Genomic DNA, 23300 nt, shown 5'->3' with positions numbered 1-23300 from the left:
ACACGGAGCCGAGTTCCTGCCTTCCCAACATATCTTGGAGCCGCGACTCACGTAGCGTGGTGGTAGGTTACTCTTACTTTCCTGTCGCGTTGCGCAGCCAGCCACCCTGGCCGAAGCGGGCACGGGCCGGCCACACTAAAATGCCGCTAGGGCAGGCCGCCGCTACTAGACTCCCATGACAGGATAGAGTGGTTGCAGATCGGGGACAGAAGCACTAGCTAGGCCTCCCCGCCACCCACAAGACAACATCTGCACGAGTAGGCGTACCGTAGATCACACCCACGTCCGACCCCTGGCCGCGTCTCGGGTAGGACTTTTTTGGCTGCCCAACGTTTTCCCTCTCCCAGCTTCCGTTTTCGGATGAGCCTCCTTCGGGCCCCCACAGAGATCTTCTGCCCGCTTCTCGTTCCACTGTCTCCGTGTCCTTGGGATCGCCTCAGATCACGGTAAGCCCCCTGAGGCCTGAACTAGGAAGCGGCCACAGGGCCCTGGGCCTCTGTCCTGTTGTCAGCGCCGTGCGAGGACAGGGAGCCTCAGGACTCTAGTCCTGTGTCCTGTTATCAGAGATGTCCAGAAACAGGAGTCGATTTCCAGGTCTTGGGACACTCGGACCTCTGGGATGGACCCTGGGATGCTAGATGCTAGGCTCCCTAACCCATTCGTTTCTTCCCACAGGGGCCACCAGCAGTCTGTTCCAGCTACCATGCCTTGGGGCTGTATCCTCTCTCATCGGTCCTAGGTAGATCCGGAGACACCCCACAAGAAAATACTGATTCTTCTGCAACACGTCTCGGCCCCCATGCCAACGAGGGGACCGGGAGCAGTGGCCGCTTGATGGAACTCTGCACCCTGACACCCTCACGCGTGCGGCTTCACCTCTTCTGCAGACAGCCGAGTAAGTGGGCCGAGATCCCGTGTGTTCAGGCTCTCTTTACAGAGTGTACTCCTACTTACTTTGCCCTCCTTCTTGCCTTTGCTTCCACCTGTCGCTCCGAGTCCTTTGCCACACGGAGCCGAGTTCCTGCCTTCCCAACATATCTTGGAGCCGCGACTCACGTAGCGTGGTGGTAGGTTACTCTTACTTTCCTGTCGCGTTGCGCAGCCAGCCACCCTGGCCGAAGCGGGCACGGGCCGGCCACACTAAAATGCCGCTAGGGCAGGCCGCCGCTACTAGACTCCCATGACAGGATAGAGTGGTTGCAGATCGGGGACAGAAGCACTAGCTAGGCCTCCCCGCCACCCACAAGACAACATCTGCACGAGTAGGCGTACCGTAGATCACACCCACGTCCGACCCCTGGCCGCGTCTCGGGTAGGACTTTTTTGGCTGCCCAACGTTTTCCCTCTCCCAGCTTCCGTTTTCGGATGAGCCTCCTTCGGGCCCCCACAGAGATCTTCTGCCCGCTTCTCGTTCCACTGTCTCCGTGTCCTTGGGATCGCCTCAGATCACGGTAAGCCCCCTGAGGCCTGAACTAGGAAGCGGCCACAGGGCCCTGGGCCTCTGTCCTGTTGTCAGCGCCGTGCGAGGACAGGGAGCCTCAGGACTCTAGTCCTGTGTCCTGTTATCAGAGATGTCCAGAAACAGGAGTCGATTTCCAGGTCTTGGGACACTCGGACCTCTGGGATGGACCCTGGGATGCTAGATGCTAGGCTCCCTAACCCATTCGTTTCTTCCCACAGGGGCCACCAGCAGTCTGTTCCAGCTACCATGCCTTGGGGCTGTATCCTCTCTCATCGGTCCTAGGTAGATCCGGAGACACCCCACAAGAAAATACTGATTCTTCTGCAACACGTCTCGGCCCCCATGCCAACGAGGGGACCGGGAGCAGTGGCCGCTTGATGGAACTCTGCACCCTGACACCCTCACGCGTGCGGCTTCACCTCTTCTGCAGACAGCCGAGTAAGTGGGCCGAGATCCCGTGTGTTCAGGCTCTCTTTACAGAGTGTACTCCTACTTACTTTGCCCTCCTTCTTGCCTTTGCTTCCACCTGTCGCTCCGAGTCCTTTGCCACACGGAGCCGAGTTCCTGCCTTCCCAACATATCTTGGAGCCGCGACTCACGTAGCGTGGTGGTAGGTTACTCTTACTTTCCTGTCGCGTTGCGCAGCCAGCCACCCTGGCCGAAGCGGGCACGGGCCGGCCACACTAAAATGCCGCTAGGGCAGGCCGCCGCTACTAGACTCCCATGACAGGATAGAGTGGTTGCAGATCGGGGACAGAAGCACTAGCTAGGCCTCCCCGCCACCCACAAGACAACATCTGCACGAGTAGGCGTACCGTAGATCACACCCACGTCCGACCCCTGGCCGCGTCTCGGGTAGGACTTTTTTGGCTGCCCAACGTTTTCCCTCTCCCAGCTTCCGTTTTCGGATGAGCCTCCTTCGGGCCCCCACAGAGATCTTCTGCCCGCTTCTCGTTCCACTGTCTCCGTGTCCTTGGGATCGCCTCAGATCACGGTAAGCCCCCTGAGGCCTGAACTAGGAAGCGGCCACAGGGCCCTGGGCCTCTGTCCTGTTGTCAGCGCCGTGCGAGGACAGGGAGCCTCAGGACTCTAGTCCTGTGTCCTGTTATCAGAGATGTCCAGAAACAGGAGTCGATTTCCAGGTCTTGGGACACTCGGACCTCTGGGATGGACCCTGGGATGCTAGATGCTAGGCTCCCTAACCCATTCGTTTCTTCCCACAGGGGCCACCAGCAGTCTGTTCCAGCTACCATGCCTTGGGGCTGTATCCTCTCTCATCGGTCCTAGGTAGATCCGGAGACACCCCACAAGAAAATACTGATTCTTCTGCAACACGTCTCGGCCCCCATGCCAACGAGGGGACCGGGAGCAGTGGCCGCTTGATGGAACTCTGCACCCTGACACCCTCACGCGTGCGGCTTCACCTCTTCTGCAGACAGCCGAGTAAGTGGGCCGAGATCCCGTGTGTTGAGGCTCTCTTTACAGAGTGTACTCCTACTTACTTTGCCCTCCTTCTTGCCTTTGCTTCCACCTGTCGCTCCGAGTCCTTTGCCACACGGAGCCGAGTTCCTGCCTTCCCAACATATCTTGGAGCCGCGACTCACGTAGCGTGGTGGTAGGTTACTCTTACTTTCCTGTCGCGTTGCGCAGCCAGCCACCCTGGCCGAAGCGGGCACGGGCCGGCCACACTAAAATGCCGCTAGGGCAGGCCGCCGCTACTAGACTCCCATGACAGGATAGAGTGGTTGCAGATCGGGGACAGAAGCACTAGCTAGGCCTCCCCGCCACCCACAAGACAACATCTGCACGAGTAGGCGTACCGTAGATCACACCCACGTCCGACCCCTGGCCGCGTCTCGGGTAGGACTTTTTTGGCTGCCCAACGTTTTCCCTCTCCCAGCTTCCGTTTTCGGATGAGCCTCCTTCGGGCCCCCACAGAGATCTTCTGCCCGCTTCTCGTTCCACTGTCTCCGTGTCCTTGGGATCGCCTCAGATCACGGTAAGCCCCCTGAGGCCTGAACTAGGAAGCGGCCACAGGGCCCTGGGCCTCTGTCCTGTTGTCAGCGCCGTGCGAGGACAGGGAGCCTCAGGACTCTAGTCCTGTGTCCTGTTATCAGAGATGTCCAGAAACAGGAGTCGATTTCCAGGTCTTGGGACACTCGGACCTCTGGGATGGACCCTGGGATGCTAGATGCTAGGCTCCCTAACCCATTCGTTTCTTCCCACAGGGGCCACAAGCAGTCTGTTCCAGCTACCATGCCTTGGGGCTGTATCCTCTCTCATTGGTCCTAGGTAGATCCGGAGACACCCCACAAGAAAATACTGATTCTTCTGCAACACGTCTCGGCCCCCATGCCAACGAGGGGACCGGGAGCAGTGGCCGCTTGATGGAACTCTGCACCCCGACACCCTCACGCGTGCGGCTTCACCTCTTCTGCAGACAGCCGAGTAAGTGGGCCGAGATCCCGTGTGTTCAGGCTCTCTTTACAGAGTGTACTCCTACTTACTTTGCCCTCCTTCTTGCCTTTGCTTCCACCTGTCGCTCCGAGTCCTTTGCCACACGGAGCCGAGTTCCTGCCTTCCCAACATATCTTGGAGCCGCGACTCACGTAGCGTGGTGGTAGGTTACTCTTACTTTCCTGTCGCGTTGCGCAGCCAGCCACCCTGGCCGAAGCGGGCACGGGCCGGCCACACTAAAATGCCGCTAGGGCAGGCCGCCGCTACTAGACTCCCATGACAGGATAGAGTGGTTGCAGATCGGGGACAGAAGCACTAGCTAGGCCTCCCCGCCACCCACAAGACAACATCTGCACGAGTAGGCGTACCGTAGATCACACCCACGTCCGACCCCTGGCCGCGTCTCGGGTAGGATTTTTTTGGCTGCCCAACGTTTTCTCTCTCCCAGCTTCCGTTTTCGGATGAGCCTCCTTCGGGCCCCCACAGAGATCTTCTGCCCGCTTCTCGTTCCACTGTCTCCGTGTCCTTGGGATCGCCTCAGATCACGGTAAGCCCCGAGGCCTAAACTAGGAAGCCCCCACAGGGCCCTGGGCCTCTGTTCTGTTGTTAGAGCTGTCTGAGTACAGGTAGCTTCAGGACTCTACTCCTGTGTCGTTTTCAGATATTTCCAATGTGGTTTTATTCTGGTATTTTACATTGTCTACAATCCAGGAGCTACTCTGGAAGGACCCCAAGACTGCCTGTTGATTGTTTCTGGCTTAAACGCTGCAGCACAGAGCAGGGAAGGAGTAAGCACAGGGTGCCTTATCTCTGCGGTTCCTGTGCTCATCTTGCCCGTGTGCATGTGGTCAGTCCTCATACGGCTGACCCTCAGGGCCTCCCTCTCATCTCCGGTCATCCTTCTCACCTCCCTGCTGCACCTTAGCTCCTCTAGTGCCCCTTGGCCTAGCGTGTCTGGGGACCGGACTCCAAGGGGCAGGACAGGTCGCAGCGTGCTTCAGGGTCTACTAGGGTAACGAACACACCCAGTTCGCCCAGGACCTCCTGGTTTTAGAACTGAAGTCTTGGGTCCCTGGAATCCTCACATTTCTAGGGAAACTGGGTGTCTTGCTGTTGGGTTTCAGTCCCAGGAAAGTTAAGTATGGATTCAGTGTGACCAAAAAATGACACAAGAACCTTCTTGGGTTGAAAGGGTTATACCCAACTTTATTTCCACAGTGGCAGGTCAGTCACTAAAATTCCATCCACTCAGAGCAAGTCTGCCTGCAGCAAGCCGGTCTCTGCCCGCACAGCTGTCCTCTGGGCCTCTGTCCTCGGTGCTGTCACCCGTCCAGCCTGTGCTCTCGTGCAGCCTTGCAGCTGTGCCGCCATGTCACCTAGAGCCCTGGGAAGAGCTTTATTATATAGAGTCAACAGCATCGTATTTCTCACACTTATGTAGTGAGCTAGCCACTCCGGGCCAGGTGAGAACCCTGGCCACAGGAACTTTCATTTTATCCTCACTGGGACACTTGGTCACTTGATTCTACAGCAGTGCATTTGCTTTGTTGTGGGGTCTGTGTGGGCAAGGAGCCCCTGTCCCTGGCATTCATAAGCTGCTCTTGGAGAGAGGCAGGTGGGCTGGGGAACTCTCCCCAGTCCTGGCGTCAGGGCGGCTAGCGAGGTGACAGCAGCTTAAAGGCCCCGGGGCCAGCTGGGCATGGTGAGTGGACCCTGAGGGGTGTTAAGAGCCACCTTTCTAAGCTGAGACCCATCCTGGAGAGGGTGGTGGGCCCAGGAGAGGAGGGTCAGGCCCAGGGAAAGCAGTTGTGGGCAGGGATGGCTGGCAAGGCAGAAAATGCGGAAATTTAGTCTGGAAGAGGGAGCAGGGCTTGAAGGCGGAGGATCTGCCCAGAGCCCATAGCAAGGCTGTCAGAGCCGGCGGGCCTCAAGAAGAGTGGCCCTAGCGCTAGCAGCCTGCACATGGGCCAACCTCCCTCCTCCCAGGCCCACAGCAGACCCTCACAGCTGCACCTCGGAATCCTGAAGTGGTCCATGTGGCCACTGCTCACAGTTTCACCTGGGGTCAAATCCATTTGCCTTTGGCAAAATGTTCTAACCTGCCCCACAGAAAGTTCTGGAGGCTCACAGGGTGGAGACAATCCTGAGACCACAGGGCTTGTTGGCAGAGCAAGCCGTGAACCTAGTGATCATTTGAGTCCCAGTTCAGGGCTTGTCTGCTCACCACCTTGGCTGCTGCCTTGTCCCTGAGGTCTGGACACAGGGGTTGGGCCCATGGGTTGAACAGTGCCCCCTACCATAACCTCAGAATGTGACCTTATTTGGAAATAGGGTCTTAATTCCTAATTAAGGTCAGGCTTGAGATGAAATCACCCTGGATTAGGGTGGGCCTGGAATCCTACGGACAGATGAGGACAAAAAGGAGATGGAGAAGAGGCATAAGGGGTCCCTGCCAGCACTGCCAGGGCCACTGCAGCCTGCTCACTTTGAACTTGGGGTTCTGGGGGCTGCCCGGCTCCTGACTGGTAAGGCTAGCGAAGGGCGTGCAGACCGGGACCCCCGACAGCCTCAATTCTAGTCCACCTGGGGCCAAGTTCTCTTGGAATAAGCTTAAGTGGTGTTGAAGTTATTGTCAAATACTGACCAGTTCGTAACGTTCAATCTAATAGAACGGTTCTAAGAAGAAAAACTTACTTCCAAGTATAAGCTAATAGAAACCACTTACAGCACCTCTGTTCAGAGCCTCTTTCAATGAGTAAAATGCCATCTGCTTTTCAATCGTCCCCCTAAATGAGGGCTTCCGAAGTCCCCAGGCCTGTTTCTCCCCAAAGGAGATTAAACAACTTCCCAGCAAACGATCTCTGATGCTGTCTTTACTCTCATCCAAGGAGACCCACCTGGGTCCGGAAAGAGAAATCCCCACTCCGGAGGCTTCCAGGTTTGCATTTGGAACATTTATTTCAGGAAATACCTTTTCAACGCTTTGTTATTTATACAAAAAAAAATTTCTCAGGAGGCACATAGCTAAAGGCCACTGTGGAACACATCCCAGCGAAACGAACAATTCTTTCAAAATTTGGCTACAGAGGAAAGTGAAGCCCTCCCAGGGCAGAACTCCACCTCCAGTCTGCCCGCATCCTGGACCCTGCTGGAGATGGACATTTCCTTCAGGATCTTGGTTTTGGCAAAAACATGGCAAGTCGGCAAGTAAACTGTTTCACTGAAGGGCCCTTCCTCTCTGGGTGGGCGGGGCTCAACAGAGAAAGGACACCCACACCTGCATGCACACGTGTGCAGCCCCCCCCCCCGCCCCCAGGTCTACCCATGCCCCATGCTGCCTCCACTCTTCTCATCAGCTACAAGCAGCCAGCCTGGGGCCTGTGGACAGATGTCACCCCACCTGTGTTTCATCTTGGCCTGAGCCAGGCACCAGTCCCCTCACTCTTGTAAAGAGGCAGGAAGAAGCACCTGCAGTCAGTCTACTCTGCACAGCTCGGATGGTCCCTGCTGATGCCAACACAGAGGTGTGGGAGCAGAGAGACCAGCCAGGCCATGCTGACATGAACGCCCACTCTGCAGTCGGCGGAGGGCCACCACGATTCCCAGTATCTTCCTTTGAGGGTCTTTACAATGGGCTCTGAGTTGCAGGAGCCCAGGAACAATTATGGAACAAAAAGTCAGCCTGGTCTCCCACATCCCAGGGTCACAGTGTCAGCAAGGTCTGGGCCAGGAGGGCTCAATGTGTACCTGGGTGGTCGACTGAACATTAATTTAACCAGAGCATCTTGGGCCAAAGGGATGTCCAAACACACGAAGAGGTACACCCCCCACCCGGCCACACAGGGCAGTGTGGGGCAGCAGGCATCAAGGTCCCCAAGGCCGCTCTGAGCATCCCAAGCCCCCTTCCTTCCAGCACCTGCCATCCATCACCTCCTCCCACAGCTCCTCCACCAGATTCACTTGCTTGACTTTCCAAAATCACGAGGCTGGGGGGTGGTTGCAGGGACACAATGGAGAGATGAGACACACCTCCCCCTCTCCGACTGTCCTGATTTTCCATCTGCGGGGACATCTGGGGAGAGTCTGCTGGCTTGCATGGACAACTGAGATAAAGGCACTTTCTGCCCCAGGATGGGCTTGCAGGGGGGCAGGTGGGCAGCAGCCAATGGGCTTTGCTGTGTCTAAGCAATCGGCAACTTGCATTCATGGGACTTATTACTCTCCCCTCAGGGGTGGGCCAAGAGCAGGGGGCTCTGAGTTTCACGGTTTGAGTTATGGCCCACGCCATGTAGGGAGGTGGGGGTGGGGGAGGGCTTCAGGTCCACCAGGCTGGCTCCCGGGCACAACCACAACATGCACGAGAGGCTGTGGTGGAGGGGGAGCAAGACTGCCTTCTGGGCCCCAGGAGCCAGGCCTGGGGCTGGGGGTTGGCAGGCCCTCCCCCACTGCTCCTAGCCATGCTCTGGCCTCCCCCAGACCTCAGGGATGGCCAGAGCTGCCTCTACTCCAAGCCACCCCCAGTCCAGGCCCCATCAGAGGGCTAATGCCGAACATACTCAGGAGGGTACACATTATCTTGTTAAGGGCAGCGTGTAGGGGCAGGTCACGAGGACAAATGGAGGAAATTATATAAAATAAAAAGGGGAAGTGGGCAGGCCTGGGGGGACGGAAAAGACCGGGTGCAGGGTCCTAGGGGCAGGGCAGAGCCTACATCTCCTGGGCTTCTGGCTCCTTCTCCTCGACCCCGTTGGACATGGCGCTGTTGCCCTCGTTCAGGCGCTTCACCCGGTAGGCCTCGAAGTGGATGCTACTGGTGATGTCCTTGATGTTCTGCATGTGCGTCCTGTGGGACACGGGGTCCAGGCGGGCCATGGGGCCTGGCGCTGAGTGCTCAGCCTGGCCCAGGCCTCCCACCCCCAGGACCAACTGCTTGACCTCCCCTGTGAGGGGTCCCCCCACTGGGGCTCTTTAGGCCCAAGTCTGACCAAGCCTGGGCATGGGGGGAGGGGAGTTGTCAGTTTCTGTGACAACCCCAGCCCCTCTCAGAACCGGTATTCTAAAGCGTGTGTCCCCTTTTCTCTGGGCCAAGCTTAAGGCCTGTCCAGGGACAAGAGCTAGGTGCAGGCTCAGAAGGGACAGGGCTGGAGAGGCCTTGCTGTGATCCAGAGTACAGGCCAGCAGCCAGGGCTGCCGGCGAGTCAGGGTGGATGACCACGGCCCCGGGGCTGTGGCCTGCAGGGGTGGGCAGGTGGGCAGGGCTGCAGTGCCGGTTGACCCTGCTAGTCCAGGGTTCCAGTTCTCCCTCTGCAGCTCAACAGGAGATTTGCAAGTGGGGCCAGAAAGGCCTATGGTGCGTCTGCAATCCAGCTCTCCAATATAGTGGGGGTCATCTGGAAGCCACATCCCCCACCCAACCTGGAAGGCCCAAGAGATGGCCCTGTGCCTCCTCTTGACTTTATCCCAACATCTATCTGCCTATTGGCTGAGAAGCTGGGAGCCCTGATGCTCCCCCACCCTCTCCACCTACCCAGACCTAGCCCCACCTTCCCAGCGCCCTCTCTAATGGGTTGAGGATGGCCCACTCATTGCCTGGACTCAGGGAAATCAAGGAGATGCTGCAGCCAGGTCAAAGGGGTGGGGTCAGAGGACACCGGGATGGAAGCTGGGGACACTGCCCCCATGCCTTACACGGGAGACCCCCTGGGGCTCTGAATCTAACAGTCTCAAGCCACAGTGATCAGAACATGGTCCTTCCCATGCAGGTGACCCATGTTAAGGGTTTTCACTTCTTGCTTCGTTTCCAAGCAAGTGTCTTAGAGAATGGGCTTCCCGTGTCCTCCAGGAGAGGCAGGCAATGGGCAGGCCAGGCCAGATGTCGTCTGGGACCCCCGCCCACTCACCCACCACCCAGGACCTCTTGGGCCAAGGCCATCAGCCCCACAATGGCATCTCACCTGATGAGCAGGTCCCGCAGGTAGGCAAACTCACAGTGTGTGGTATTCTCAACTGAGGAGACAGAGGGCTTTAATGTCACTCAGAGCCCCTCCCTGGCCTGCCTCTCCCCTCCCCCAGTAGTCCTGGCACTAAGAGGAGCCCTGGGCAGGAGGGGAAGCTGGGAGTCACCACTCCCTAGGGGAGCACTGGGCACCTCACAGGCACCTGGGGCTACGGACGCACGGTGACAGGACTGGCTTGGCTGCTGCTGAGGACTCTGGCCTAGTGGGGAGGTCACAGTAACCCGGCCAAGACAGCAGCAGGGCAGAGTGTGCACAGTGAGGAGGGCGGGATGGTGGGCCACTATGCCACTGGGGGACCCAGGAAGTCTGCTGGGGAGACGGAAGACGCAGGGCTGGGAATGGAACAAAGCAGGAAGCAGAGCTGGATTTTAAAGCAAATCCCACTGGGGCACAGGACACGTGTACCGAGACCATGCGCAGGGCTTACCATTTACCTCAAGCTAAGGAACCCTACACTGCCTAGGGAGGACCCTACATTGACTAGGGATGGCTCAGCCCTCGCCCTGTTCCCCAACCCACACGGCAGTGCTCAACTGGAACCTTCTGCCAGCTGACCCTCACACAGCGCTTCATCTAACTTGGAGAGGCCGTGAGAGCTGGTGGGAAGCACCGGCGCAGCAGGCGAGAGGCTGGCTCCCCAGCTTGAGCCATCACTCCAGCCTCTCTGACCCTCTGTTCCCTCAGCTGTGAAACAGACAATAATGCCACCCACCTCAGGGACATGAGAGGAGCGAATGGGTTAACTGTGTGCTTTTACACCCCACCTTCCTCTCAAGAACACTTCAGATTTCCAAGGATGGGTTAAGCCAAGTGGGAGGAGAGAACAAAGAATCAGGCCTAGGGGGTGGGTGGGCAAGAACAAGACGAAAGCTCTTAGTCACTGCGGCGCCTGCCAGGGAGGAAACACGGCGGCCGCTCTGGGGTCAGCTGTCAGCTCACCAGGTCGCCAGCGTTAGTTCGACTATTCATACTATCGGGTGGGAAGTTCCTCCAGGGTCCTCATGAAGACAACTGTCCTTACAAATTCCACAGGGCTGCTGCTCCAGAAAACGAGATTGCTCATCCCCGCATCAGGGGCCCGCGGGCCGCGGCCACCAGGGGGCAGCAGCGGCATGTCAAGCACAAGGCGGCCCCTCCCACGTCTCCACCAGCCCCGTCTTATCCCTAACCCCTCTCCACCCCACAAATCATGCTTTCCATGAACAGTTTACAGCAAGCTTTCAGAAGAGGGCCACGGTTGGCGATCCCAGGTAAGGCCTGGCTGAGACAGCCTAGGTGGACAGGGAGGTGGGTAAACCCCAAAGGGACACCTCGGGTCAACACCGCTGGCCAGGGTGACCCAGCCTGTACCAGACACTGGACAACACCCAGACAGAGGCCGGTTTAGAAAACACCTGCCTGGCACACAGCCCACCAGCACCGGTGGGGCACCCCAGCAAGGTCAAAGAGCCTCTCTACCCCTCCACCAGGCCTGAGTCCAGTGTCGGGGTGGACCCACAGATCCACAGCTGGGCCTCTCTGCAAGGGGGTATCCAGCTACAGGCAGCTCTGAGGGCTCCATGCTACATGCCATGCTCAGAGCCAGGCAGCCCCCATCACCACCAGTTCCCTGGAGCACTGGCTGCCCCCAAGTCTCCACCATCTTTGATAGCTTCTCTCCCTTTACTCAAATCTTGGCACCTAGTACCCACTTCACGGATGGTGAAAATGGAAGCTCTGAGGCATTGAGGGACTTGCCCAGTTCCACAGGGGGGTGGGCGCTGGGGGCTGCAGCTGGTGTCGAATATGTCCTGCTTCCTTCTCTGCACTGGGCCCTTCTGCCAAGTGAACAAGGAACAAAGTGCCCCGTTTCTCTCCTCTGTTCTAAGGTAATGGAACCCCAGAGGGGATCATTCTGGACTCAGGGTGGCCCAAAGCCAATGACAAATGTCCTTATAAGAGGGGATGACGGACACACAGAAGGCTAAAGGCAGAGCAGAGACTGGAGTGATGTGTCTGCAAGCCAGGACACAAGAACTGCTGGCAGCCCCCAGGAGAGCCCGGGATAGGTGCTCCCCCAGGGCTCTGGAAGGAAACAGCCCTGCTGGCACTTTTATTTTGGACTCCTGGCCTCCAGAGCCGTGAGAGCATCAATTTCTGTTTTAAGCCCTCAGCCTGTGCTGGTTTTTTAGGGCAGCCCCAGGACAGTAAGATGTGGGGCATGGGGGGAGTCTGGTTCTCGGCTGAACAGCTACAGCCCAGCCCTTTCCTAGACCCAGAGAAATGAGCTGCATGCATGCCTGTGGGACACGGGGACCCAGAAGAGCTTGGCAGGGCCCTCCCTCCCAGGGTATTTCCCTGCCCAGGGGAGATCGGGGTGGAGGCCCCCAGCATGCTCGGTGGTTACCTTCAATGGTACCCCATTTGGTTTTCCTCCCAAGGATCCTCTTCCCATTCACTTGGTACTCGTGATCACTGCCCACCACCGCGAAAGGGATCATCTCCTGGAGGCAGTGGGGGCAGTGGGGAGGTGATGTTGGTCACACATGTGGAAAGGCTAGTCAGCTCCCCAGGCCCCTGGGAAGAACTGCCCTGAGCCCAGGGCCCCCCAGAACTGAGACCTTTAGCTGGAGAGGGCACGTGTGGGCACTGGGGCTCTGACCCCTCCCAGCCCAGAGAATACATTGTCATGGCTGAGGAACACTGAGGCCCTCTGGATGGGGCAGGAAGACCTACCCATGTCCTCTAGCAGGAACTGAGGGGCTCCTGGGAACCAAATCCTGGCCAGCACACTCACCCGGAATTTCTCGTTCACCAGCCTGTCCTCCAAGTCCTCGTCAAACTCCTTCTGGGGGTACACATCGATGCCGTTGGACAGCAGGTCCGCAGTGATCTGGGGACCCAGAGGGGGAGATGCCCGCATGGCCCACAGAGCAAGCCAGACCCGCCTGCCAGTCCCCGCCCACAATGGCCTTGGGGCCAAGGTCCACTCTGGGGGAACTGTGACCCTGATACCCTCCAGCTCTCGTGCCACTGTGTAGAGGGGTGGCGGTGGCCCCACTGCCAGTAGAGACCTGCAGGTGCCGGAGAGCCAAGGGTCACGGTCCCAAGTGTCTCCTCGATCTCCCAGCTCATCATACTCCCAAGAAAATGACTCTGGGTGGCTGAGTCCTCCCTCTTCCTGAGCTCTGCCTAGAATCTTCCTCTGGTTGAGGATATGATTCGTTGCAGGCCCTGTATGCCTGCACAGGTGCCCCCTGCTGCTGGCGTGCGCCCACTTACACCAAAACCGTCACCATCTTTTGCAGTGACAGCTACCCAACACAGGTGACATATCCACATGCAGCTCCAGGGGCCTTCTTGTTCCCCTTGCCTCTGGAAGACAGCCGGTGCAAGGGGACTGCCCTCCCCTAAGCATGCTGGGAAAATCCCCAGCATCTGGGCCCACGGGTGGAGGCCCAGGTGGTACAGGAGGGCTTTGAGTTTAAAATGAAGGGCCTCCTTGCTCGTGCCTGCTGGGGCCTGGGCACCTCGGTGTTTCAGGTTCCCCAGGTGGCTCTACCATGCGGCTCTGGTAGAAGGAAGCACCCCAAGGCTCGCTCTCCTGGGAGAGCAGCTCAAGGTGGGGCTGCGGCAGAAAAGGAAGGCGTGGCTACCTGTCCCTTGGTAGAGACTGCCCCTTTCAGACATTCTCTTCCATCAAATAAAAACCTGGCACGTTGTGTCCAACAGCCCCCCACTGGCCTCACTCCCTCCGGGGTGGGGGACTGAGTGGGCAGGGGAACAGCAGAGGTGAGAGCCATACCCGCTGCTTGAAGTAGACCCTCTCCTCCAGGGTCAGCGTGTCAGCCTTGGCAATGACCGGAACAATGTTAACCACTTTGCTCAGGCGTTTCATGAACTCGATGTCCAGGGGCCTGAGGCTAGAACAGAATGGCCAGGACAAGAGTGTGGCCGGGGGATGGGGCAAGATGGGAATGAGGGAGGGCCCCTGGGTGTCCGGGAGTCCCTGGTGGTGCCCGTGCTGGCGAGGCCAAGGCTAGGGGCTGAGTGCCAGCCAAGCCATGAGTAGGGGACCAGGACAAGGCAAAGGACATTCCCCAGATACAAGTGCCACCGAGCCGGCAGCAGGGGCAGAGACAAGGACGGCTCCAAGCCCTCAGCAGCCCAGCCTGGGACAAGCCGCGCGGGCACATACGAGTGGCCAGTGGCAGGAATGAAGTACAAGCAGCAGTGGACGCGCGTGTCCGGGATGCGCTTCTTCCGGTTGATGTTGACCTCCTCCTGTAGGTACTTCTCGTATTGGTCATTGATGAACTTCATAATGGGCTGCCAGCTGTGGGAGAGGCCCCGTCAGCCCGCACGGCCCTGCTGCCACCCCCGGCTCACGGGCAGCTGCCCACAGCCCGCCCCCAGCCCCAGCCTGACTCCCCATCTCCCAGGCTGTGTGCTGGGGATGTATGGCTTTCTCAGCTGAGCCTTATCTGTGGCCTCCCAAGAGGCTGAGGCCAGGAGACAGGCCCCAGCAGCCCGGCCGGTGACCTTCCATCTGGAGAAGGAGCCCCCAGAGCCTCACCAGTTCTCATTGTTGATGTGGTCACCAAACCCTGGCGTGTCGATGACCGTCAGCTTCATGCGGACACCTTTCTCCTCGATATCTGCACAGAATCACAGCAGCCTAACTCAGGTGAGGCCCAAGACACACACCCACGGAGGGTTGGACCCACCTGGTGGGATGCACACCCAGGCTGCCTGACCAACCTCTCCCCCACCCACTCAGGGGTCACCAGAGATGGCCCCCCCAGGTGACACATGGGAGATGACAGCCTCTGGCAGGGAAGTCCAGCAGGGGCTGGTGACGATTACTCCAAAAACCCTACCCTGGGTGTTTGATGGAAAACTCAGTTATCTATGGGGCACTCAGTCCCACGGCCTGCAGGGGTCCTGGGAGCATCCCTGACCCCCCCATCGCTGACCCAGAGTTTCAATGTACTCAGAGGTGTGATGAGTCCCCAAGTCAGGGACCTGTGGTATCCGACTCAGCACCCCCACACCCAGCTTCAGGCAGCGTCCACACCCTGGCCCGCCCCCACGCTCACCATGCGTGATGGACTTGATCTCAATCGTCTTGGGGATGCGCTCCTCTGAGGTGGGCTGCACCGACTTTCGGCTGATTTTGGATTTGAAGAGGGTGTTGATCAAGGTGGACTTCCCCAAGCCGCTCTGCCCTGGGGGCAGCACAGGGGCTGGTTGGTAGGGCTGACCAGAGAGGGTGGTTCATGGGCCCTGCGACCCCTGGCACTCAGTAGGCGGGGCTCCGGGTCAGAGGGAGGTCAGGATGCCAGGCAGTGGCCCAGCTCTCGGGGAGCATAGTGGCAGAGCAGACCCCAGGCCCCACGCCTTCCGACCACCCCGTGCAGGGCCCTGGGAGGAGCCCAGATCCAGAACAGCATGGGGGCAGCGGGCTGGGGGGTTGGCCCCTCCAGTGCAGGTCTCAGCTGTTGGACACACTGGGGTCCACATGAGGTTTGAAGAAAGCGCCCTACAGAGGCCCCCCCCCAACCTGGGGCGCCAGAAGGGAAGGTCTGCAGACTGCGTTGGTCTAACCAGGGCAGGCCACCCAGACTCGCAGGGCTCCAGTCCAAAGGCCTGGGGGCCAGGCTCCCAGTCTCTTGGGGTACAGTATGATTCGTTCAGATGACCAAAATATATTTCTCAGATATATTTGATCTTCATCCACGGCTCTTTAAAATGCTTGAGCCAGAAAGATGAAAGGGAGTCCTGGTATTAATGAAGGTGGCTTCTGGGCCCACTCAGGGGCGGGGGGTGTCGCCAGCAGGAACAATCATGTCATCAGAGGGCTGGACTCCCGGTCCTACTTGACTGCCAGGCACCCTGAGCCCCAGAAGTGCTCCTGGCCCGGCTGTGCACCCAAAACTCCTCTCACCCCAAGTTCCCTCCTACAGCCGGGGAGGGGATGTGGACTCAGGCCCTAGCCGCTCGGAACGGCCGCGGGTACAGGGTCTGCCCTGCTGCTGCCTCCACCCATAGGTTCTGCTCCTGCCAGGCACCATCCCATGGGCAGCACTTAACCCCCCAAACTAGGGGCTGCCATCAGCCCATTTGACAGGCGAGGAAACTGAGGCATGGAGCCCAGACAGAGGGGCTGGAGCCCAGCGGCCCAGCTCCATGACCTCTGCCTCGGGGTTAGCAGTGGGAACGATGCGTACGGGGTGCCTCTGTGCACCAGGCTCACCTAAGCACTAGGCAGATGCGCACCTGCTCGTGTGCTCTTCACTCCCACACGCACGACTCCAGGCTCGGGCCCGGTCACCCCGCCCCTGCACTGAGCCTTAAGCTATGCTAACCAACATAACTTTCAAAAATTAAACTGTACTGATGTCCCAACTCGGATAACCTTTCAGGGAAAAGCATGGGCCCCTGGCGTCAGGGGCCGGCGACAGGAATCCCCGGCTCCAGCTGCTCAGCGGCCGGGGGACTGGCCCCCTGTGCATCTCCCCAGCGCCACGCCTGTGTCCTGCCCAAGCTCAGGCCAGGAGCTGTCTAACGTTCCCACCACCTCTCCTTACCTCTGGGAGATGCCAATGGGTATTATTAAAGTTCATCCCATTATTACTATTTTAATTTGTATTATCATCACATCACCACCATTATCACTAATGCCCGTGACCACGCCAGGGGCTGAACACGTCCCACTTGCCCCTCCTGGCCCTGTGGGGTCAGGATTACCCCATTCGTGGATGAGGAAACTGCGGCTAGTAGAACCCTGAGGCTCAGTGGGGGCAGAGTTGGGATTCTGCCCAGCCGCGTGTCTGCACTGGGGCCGATGTGCAGGAGGCAGGGAGGGCACAGGCTCGGGTTCCCTCTGCCCTTGTGAGCCCAGGGGCCTTGTCACACCCCTTCAGGGCCTTCTTTCCACCTGTAAAGTGGGGCGACCTTTCACAGGGTTACTGTGAGGACTGAATGGTAGGCTGATCAATGACCTCCCCCTGGTGATCACCCAGCTCCCGTGGGGCTACCAGGAAGCCTCCACCAGGCCTGCTGGGCACGGGCTCAGCTCCACCCAGGGCTAGAGGTCCAGGGCTCAAGCCACAGTGAGGGGGACGCTTCCACAGAAGCTAAGAGCAGACGGTGGAGGCCCCTGGTCAGTGACTGCCACGTACTGAGCACATGTCCAGCCAGCACCAGGCTTGCCTGAGTCATCTCAGGGGCTCCTGCCACAGGGGCGCTAGAAGCTGGGGCCCTCCTGGCAGGCACAAGTATGCACACACAATGCCACTAGCAATCCATCCTGCAGAGCAGGCTGTCACCCCCATTTTACAGAAGAGGAGACTGAGCCCCAGAGCTTGAGGGGCTGGCGCACAGGGCAGGTTCCCTGCAGGGGCTCTGGGTGGCAGCGGGGGGTGGGGACTCACCGACCACCATGATGTTGAACTCGAAGCCCTGCTTCATGGCCTTCCTGCGCATCTGCTCCAGGATGGAGTCGATCCCCACGTAGCCGAAGTCGACAGGGGCCTTCTCGTTCCGAGGCAAGGGCGCCTGCTTGAGCCCGACATCTCTGGGGGTGTCGGCCATGTCACCAGCACAGCCAGGAGCTGCCTCAGTAGCTGCGGAAAGAGCAGGGCTTTAGCGGTGAGAGACGTCATGGGCAGGCATCTTCCCAGCACCTACCTCCTCGGGGGACCACCACCCCCATTTCTCAGATGGGGAAATAGAGACTTGGTTGCCTAAGAGGACCCTGTGGAATGTCCCGGAGCTGAAGCCCCGGCCAAGGAGTCATGTGTAAGGCGCTGTCCTGCTGCCGTGCAGCTGGACCCCACCCGCACCCCAGACTCAAATCTTTTCTGCTTTTTAATCTCCCGCTCCGCCAACCTCCCCTGGCCGGTGCCCCTCCCTTGGTTCCAGGGCAGGGCTCACACTTGACCGCCCCTCTTCCCAGAGAAGCGCCAGCCTCTTTGTGCCAGCCTCCACCTTGCCCCAGGGCACCCAGGTGGGTCCGCCCCATCTCCTTCGCCTGACTCAAATGGGCCCCAACACCTGCTGCAGCCTGAAGGCCTTGTGGCCCTTGGGACCCACCAGCCGAATGTCTGGGCCAACCCCAGGAGCCAGGATGGAGAGGACATGCTCGTGAAGAATGGAGACACCTGCCACTCCTGGGCCTGGTGGGTTCAATGCCAGGACCCACCAACAGCCCTGGGGCAGTGGCAGTGCTCAGGGCTCCTCGGGGCCCAGCTGTTCCCAGGCCTGTGCGCAGCTCTGGGGACCCTCCCTGCCTCCCACCCACCCTCTCTGCCCAGGGTGCGGTTTGGCTTCCGTGTCTGCAGATGCACCGATGGGCTGAGCTGTGGCTTGCGGGTTGGAACCCCCCTTCTTTCTTCTTTCTTCCCGTGGCTGCCCACAGGAGTCCACACGCCCAGGTCAGAGGCCTAGGCGGGGGCATCCGGAATGCACCCAGCAGGGACCTGAGGTGTGCTCGCCCTGTGCGGGTTCCCCACCAGGTCTGGTCAGCAAATCAACCAGGTCCCAGCATGCCCCAGACACAGCACACTCACCCTGGCCACCTCTCCTCGGCATGGTCACCCCGGCGGCTGCTCTGGGTTGCCTCGTCCTGCCCCAGGGGCCCGGCCTCTTCCCACCATTCTGACCACTAAGGGCTTCAGCTCCCTTCTGCCCCTCGGGGAGGAGCACCAGTTTCTGCTGGTGTCCTGGTCTCATGGGAAGGACCGCACAGTGCGTCCTGATGCAGCCCCTGGTCCCGTGGACCCCTCATCATCCCCCGGACAGGGGGACTGGCTGGCTGCCTGGGCCCCAGGCTCCCAGATGTGGCCTGGGAGGCAGGGGGTGCACCAGGGTGGGCAAGTAGCCTCCCCAAACATGCCCTCCGGACCCTGCCGAGGAAACACAGGACATGGACCCCCACTGGAAGGTCACCGCGAAGGTTTCAGATGAACTACATTTCCCCTTCCTGGCTGCCCCCCAGCCCCCAGGGCTCCAGCCAGCTTTCACCAGAGGGCCAGCGCCATTTCCCCCCACGACAAGGATGACTGGTTTACAAATTCCAGAAACTGGGGTGCGGGCAGCCTATCCTCACACATCAGTCACTAACTTCTCCGATTCCTTGGCCTTGACAAAGCACAGGAATTCCTACTTCATGGAATTGGGGGCACCAGCAAACATAAAGCACATAAAAACCAGGGATCCCCAAGGGTCCACACTGCTTCTCAGACAACAAAAGGCAGGTACTTGAGACCACGGGGTCCACGCTGCCTACCCCCACCTCAGGCCAGGGAAGGCAGAGGACCCAGGAGGTGTCTGGCTCTGCCCCCTCTGCAGAAATACTCTCCCTGGGCGCCAGCATCTTTAAATAAACAAAGACAGGCGCTGCATCTGGCCCTGAACATGTGGCTTTGGGGCCACTTCCTGGAGACAGACATGGGGCCTTGTCTTCCGGGGCAGCAGCTCAGCCCTGTCCCACGTGACCAAAAACTGCTTCCATCTGTCTGCAGGTCGGGGAGCCAAAATGCCCAGGACGGGGGCCCTATCCTGTCACCACACCCACTCGCCACCCCTCATCCCATCCTGAGCGGGGGGGCTCCCGCTGGCCCCCACAACAAAAACTCGGGCCCAAGCAAACATCCTGCCACCAGGACTGCTTGAGAAATAACAGTGAGACACGACACGCCCCACATTTCCCACGGAATGAGGGAGCGCTGGGGCGGCCTTCTGCGCAGGTGAGGGTCCGTTCCTGCAGCCCCTCCTCTGGGAGGCCGCTTGTAGGCCACCCCGACTCTGCCCACCTGGCCAGCTGCAGGCACAGGCCCTCCCTCTACCCAGCCAGGGGGTAGTAAGCCTTGAGGTCTGCTTTCTGGGCCCTACGTGGGAAAAGCAGAGGCCCTGTGAGGCCAACCCACCCAGAGACACTGCCTTGGGACCCTTAGTTTCCCCAGAGCCACCAGGGGCTTGCTTGCAGGAAGGGACGGTAGGGACCATGTACTCCCACCCACACCACCCAATAGGATTTCTTCTCCGATGGAAAGTTCTATCCTGTCCTGTTCAATATGGCAGCTACATATTTTTTTTTTTTTTTGTAAAATACACATAATGCAAAATTTACTATCTTAACCATTTTCAAGTAGATGGTTCAGTAGTGTTAAATATATTCACACTGTTGTGCAACCTCTCCAGAACTTTTTCATCCTTACAAAACTGAAACTCTGTCTGCAGTGAACACCCGCTCCCCCTCCGGCGGCCCCTCGCACTTCCACCTGGGTGCACTTGGGGCTCAGGTGCCTCAGATAAGAATCCGTGCCCTTTCATGGCTGCCCATTTCACTCAGTGTGCTGCCCTCTGGCTCACCATGCCGTGGCAGGTGTCACAACTGCCTTCCTTTTGAAGGCTGAGTAACGGTCCATTGTGTACGTGGACCATATTTTTGCTCACCCAATCATCTGTCACTGGGCACCCGGTCTGCTTCTGCATTTTAGATCTTGTGAATAATGCTGCCACAAATACAGCAGCAAGACCCTGCTTTCACTTCTTTTGGGTACATGGCCTGAAATGGGATTGCTAGGTCTTAGGTACAGTAGTCATTTTACTTTTTTTGAGGAACCGCCAGCTGTTTTCACATGCGACTTTGAGCAGCTAGTCCAATTACGGAAATGAATTTTGTACTTGATTTTAATTGATTTAAATTTAAATCACTGCCTGTGGTGAACGGCACCTAGACCAGACAACACAAGATTCTAGGCCAACCAATGGGGAAGCTGAGGTCCCCAGAGTGATTTTTTCTGGAATGCCATTGGAGTCAGGCCAACATGAGACCGTCACTAAAATTAATCAACCCTGTAACTTCACATTCACTTCTGTGATTTTGGTAAATGTCTGTGTCCCCCCCACAGACCATGGGCTCCAGTGAGGACAGCAACTGACCTGGTGCTCCCCCTGTACCCGTAGATCTGGACAGGGAGGGGTCACGCAGTCAATACTCATGAACGAATGGGGTCACGGGAGTCTCCTGGGTGCACAGCCCCTCCGCGGTCGTGATCAGACCCACGTCCACAGCTGCTTCCTCCTGAAGGCCCACCAGGACTGTGTCCAGTCCGCCTCGGCCAGTGACCTCTGCCTGCGGCCAGGGCCTCACTCTAGTCTTTTCTATGGCCCTGTCACCTGAGTTTTTGTTTCACACCCAAACTTCATCAAATGCTATTAATAGGAAAGGGAAGTTCTTAAAAGACAAACATGAGGTGTCACATTTATGTCCAAAATGACTCTTACTACACCTTGGTCAGGCAGATAAAGCAAGACGGAGCTCTGTTTTCTCAGAAGTAGGAAATTCATGCTCAGAGAAGTTAAGTGACTCATCTAAGATCACGTGTTACTGCCCACCTTTTTGCCCCACTCCTGGCTGCCATGAATCCTGTGGGAATGCCCATGGGAAACACCATCTGGAGAGGGGGCGACCTGCCGTGCCCCCTCAGTCCCCCTCCTGGAGGGGGTGACAGGTTTGCCCTGGGGGTGTGGCCCCGGGGCAGCATCACTGCCCACCACGCCTCCACCCTCTTCCACGGAAGGCCGGCCTGCATGACCGCCCAGGCTTGGGGGCACCTTACCTGCTGCTTTATGCCTTCCTGAACTGGGGCATGAGCAAACATAATGCATATAAAAACTAGAGGTCCCCAAGGATCCACACTGCTTCCTGCACCTGCCACAACCTTCCAGCCTAATTGTTTTCTTTATTGTGGTAGCACGTACATAACATAATATTTTGACCATTTAAACTATGTTTAACTGCTTGATTCAGAGGCATTAGGTACATTCACAGCATTACTGCGACCATCCCCACCACCAGCTCCGGAACTTTTTCATGGCCCCTGACAGAGACTGCGCACATGGACGCGCCCCCAGCCGCCGGCAAGCCCTACCCTCCGGCTCGGACGCAGGCCACTCCGGGAGCCTCATCGAGGGGAAGAGTACAGTGTCACCATTTCGTAGGGGGGCTCCTTTCCCTCAGCACCATGTCCCCAAGGCTCATCATGTTGCAGCAGGTGTCGGAATCTCCTTCCTTCTCATGGCTGAACAATATCCCAGGATTTACCCACTCACCCATCAAAGGACACGAGTTGTTTGCACCTGTTTGGCCACTGTGACTAACACAGCCATGAACATGGGTGTACAAGTATCTGTTTGAGTCCCTGCTTTCAACTCTTCTGGGTATCCAGACTAATCATTAATATAACCCAGCTGACCCTCAGAAGGCTGTGGTTTGGACAGTAACTGACATGAACACCCTACAGTCAAAGCAAGATGTGGTACTTCCTTGGCCAACCTGGGGCTGGGAACAAGGGGCCTTGGGTTCTTGCTGTGGCTCCACGTGGCTCTTGGCAGGTCCCTCCCCCCTGCCACGCCTACACAGCCCACCTGGAAAAACAGCGACCCAACTCGTGCCCTGCGCCCCTGCTCTGCAAGCCCCTTGGACTCGAGACTGGTTTGCTCGGTACACCCCTGCCTCCTAGCCCAGAGAGGGGCACGGCAGCTCCAAGAAACACCTAAAACCTCCACCAGCAGGTGGATGAACAACACGTGGAGCCTCCACATGATGGAACATTACTCAGCCATGAACAACCGTAAAGCTCTGACACATTTTATAACATAGGTGAACCTTGAGAACACAATGCTAAGTGAAAGCTGTCAGACACAAAGGCCACACAGTCTATGATTCCATTTAAACGAAATTTCCAGAACTGGCAGATCCACAGCCACAGAAAGTGGAGCAGCAGTTGCCAGGGGCTGGCAGAGGGCAAGGGGCTGCTTAATGCACAAGGGTCTCCTGGGGAGATACAATGTTCTGGAACTACAGAGATGACGGCTGTACGGTACTGAACTGTACGCCCTAAATGGGTGAACTGCATAGTGTGGCAATTATGTTTCAATAAAGCTGTTATATTAAGAAAAAAGGAAGATACTGCCAGTGAGCTTGGATTGAAAAGAGCCCCACTGTGCCCACAAGTGCCCACCAGCTGGCTTTACAGCTCAGAGGACAGCTGAGGCCCCAGTATGCCAGGCAGTGCTGTGGCCTGCACAACCCCCGGCAGGGGTGGCTCTGAGGACGGCATGCCAGCTGGAGGAGACCTGGACAATTTCTCTCTGCAGGTTCCCGCTTTGAGCCCGTTTTGTCCCTGTTTGAGTGGCCCATTTGGCACTGCCCTGTGGGACAGCTCTCACCCCTTGCAGGCTGGTGGTATAGCTGGCCTGGCTTGTGATGGGGGCTGCCCTATCCGTGCCCGTCTAGGAGGGCTGCCCCCTCTTCCCCACAAGCACCTGCAGGTGCAGGTCTGGCCTTTTCTCAAGAGCTTATGGGGGGCAGC

At 58.2% G+C, this 23300-nt stretch overlaps 1 protein-coding gene across 12 annotated transcripts in view; it reads right to left on the bottom strand.

The window, feature by feature from the left end:
* Window positions 1-5099: 5099 nt before the first annotated feature.
* Window positions 5100-23300, bottom strand: part of SEPTIN9 (septin 9) — a 144434-nt gene continuing 126233 nt past the window's right edge. For 7 of the 12 annotated variants that reach the window (XR_008997476.1, XR_008997478.1, XR_008997477.1 and 4 more), the window contains 10 exons: window positions 17352-17543; window positions 15015-15143; window positions 14492-14573; window positions 14114-14251; window positions 13721-13838; window positions 12713-12808; window positions 12323-12419; window positions 9874-9925; window positions 8398-8762; window positions 6852-8356 (listed from right to left, as the gene is read on the bottom strand). Coding sequence is in view for 4 of the 12 variants with exons in the window: in XM_057501735.1 (XP_057357718.1) it covers window positions 5168-5303; window positions 9874-9925; window positions 12323-12419; window positions 12713-12808; window positions 13721-13838; window positions 14114-14251; window positions 14492-14573; window positions 15015-15143; window positions 17352-17543 (1040 nt within the window). In the remaining 8 variants the exon portion in view is untranslated. Of the gene's footprint in view, window positions 5304-6851; window positions 8763-9873; window positions 9926-11475; window positions 11754-12322; window positions 12420-12712; window positions 12809-13720; window positions 13839-14113; window positions 14252-14491; window positions 14574-15014; window positions 15144-17351; window positions 17544-18012; window positions 18195-23300 lie in introns of those variants that run through there. The other 5 variants (XR_008997479.1, XM_057501735.1, XM_057501734.1 and 2 more) reach the window with 5 other exon arrangements.

The sequence above is a fragment of the Manis pentadactyla genome, chromosome 4, assembly GCF_030020395.1.
Source record: "Manis pentadactyla isolate mManPen7 chromosome 4, mManPen7.hap1, whole genome shotgun sequence".
NCBI lineage: Eukaryota > Metazoa > Chordata > Mammalia > Pholidota > Manidae > Manis > Manis pentadactyla.
This window is presented reverse-complemented; position numbering and strand designations above follow the sequence as displayed.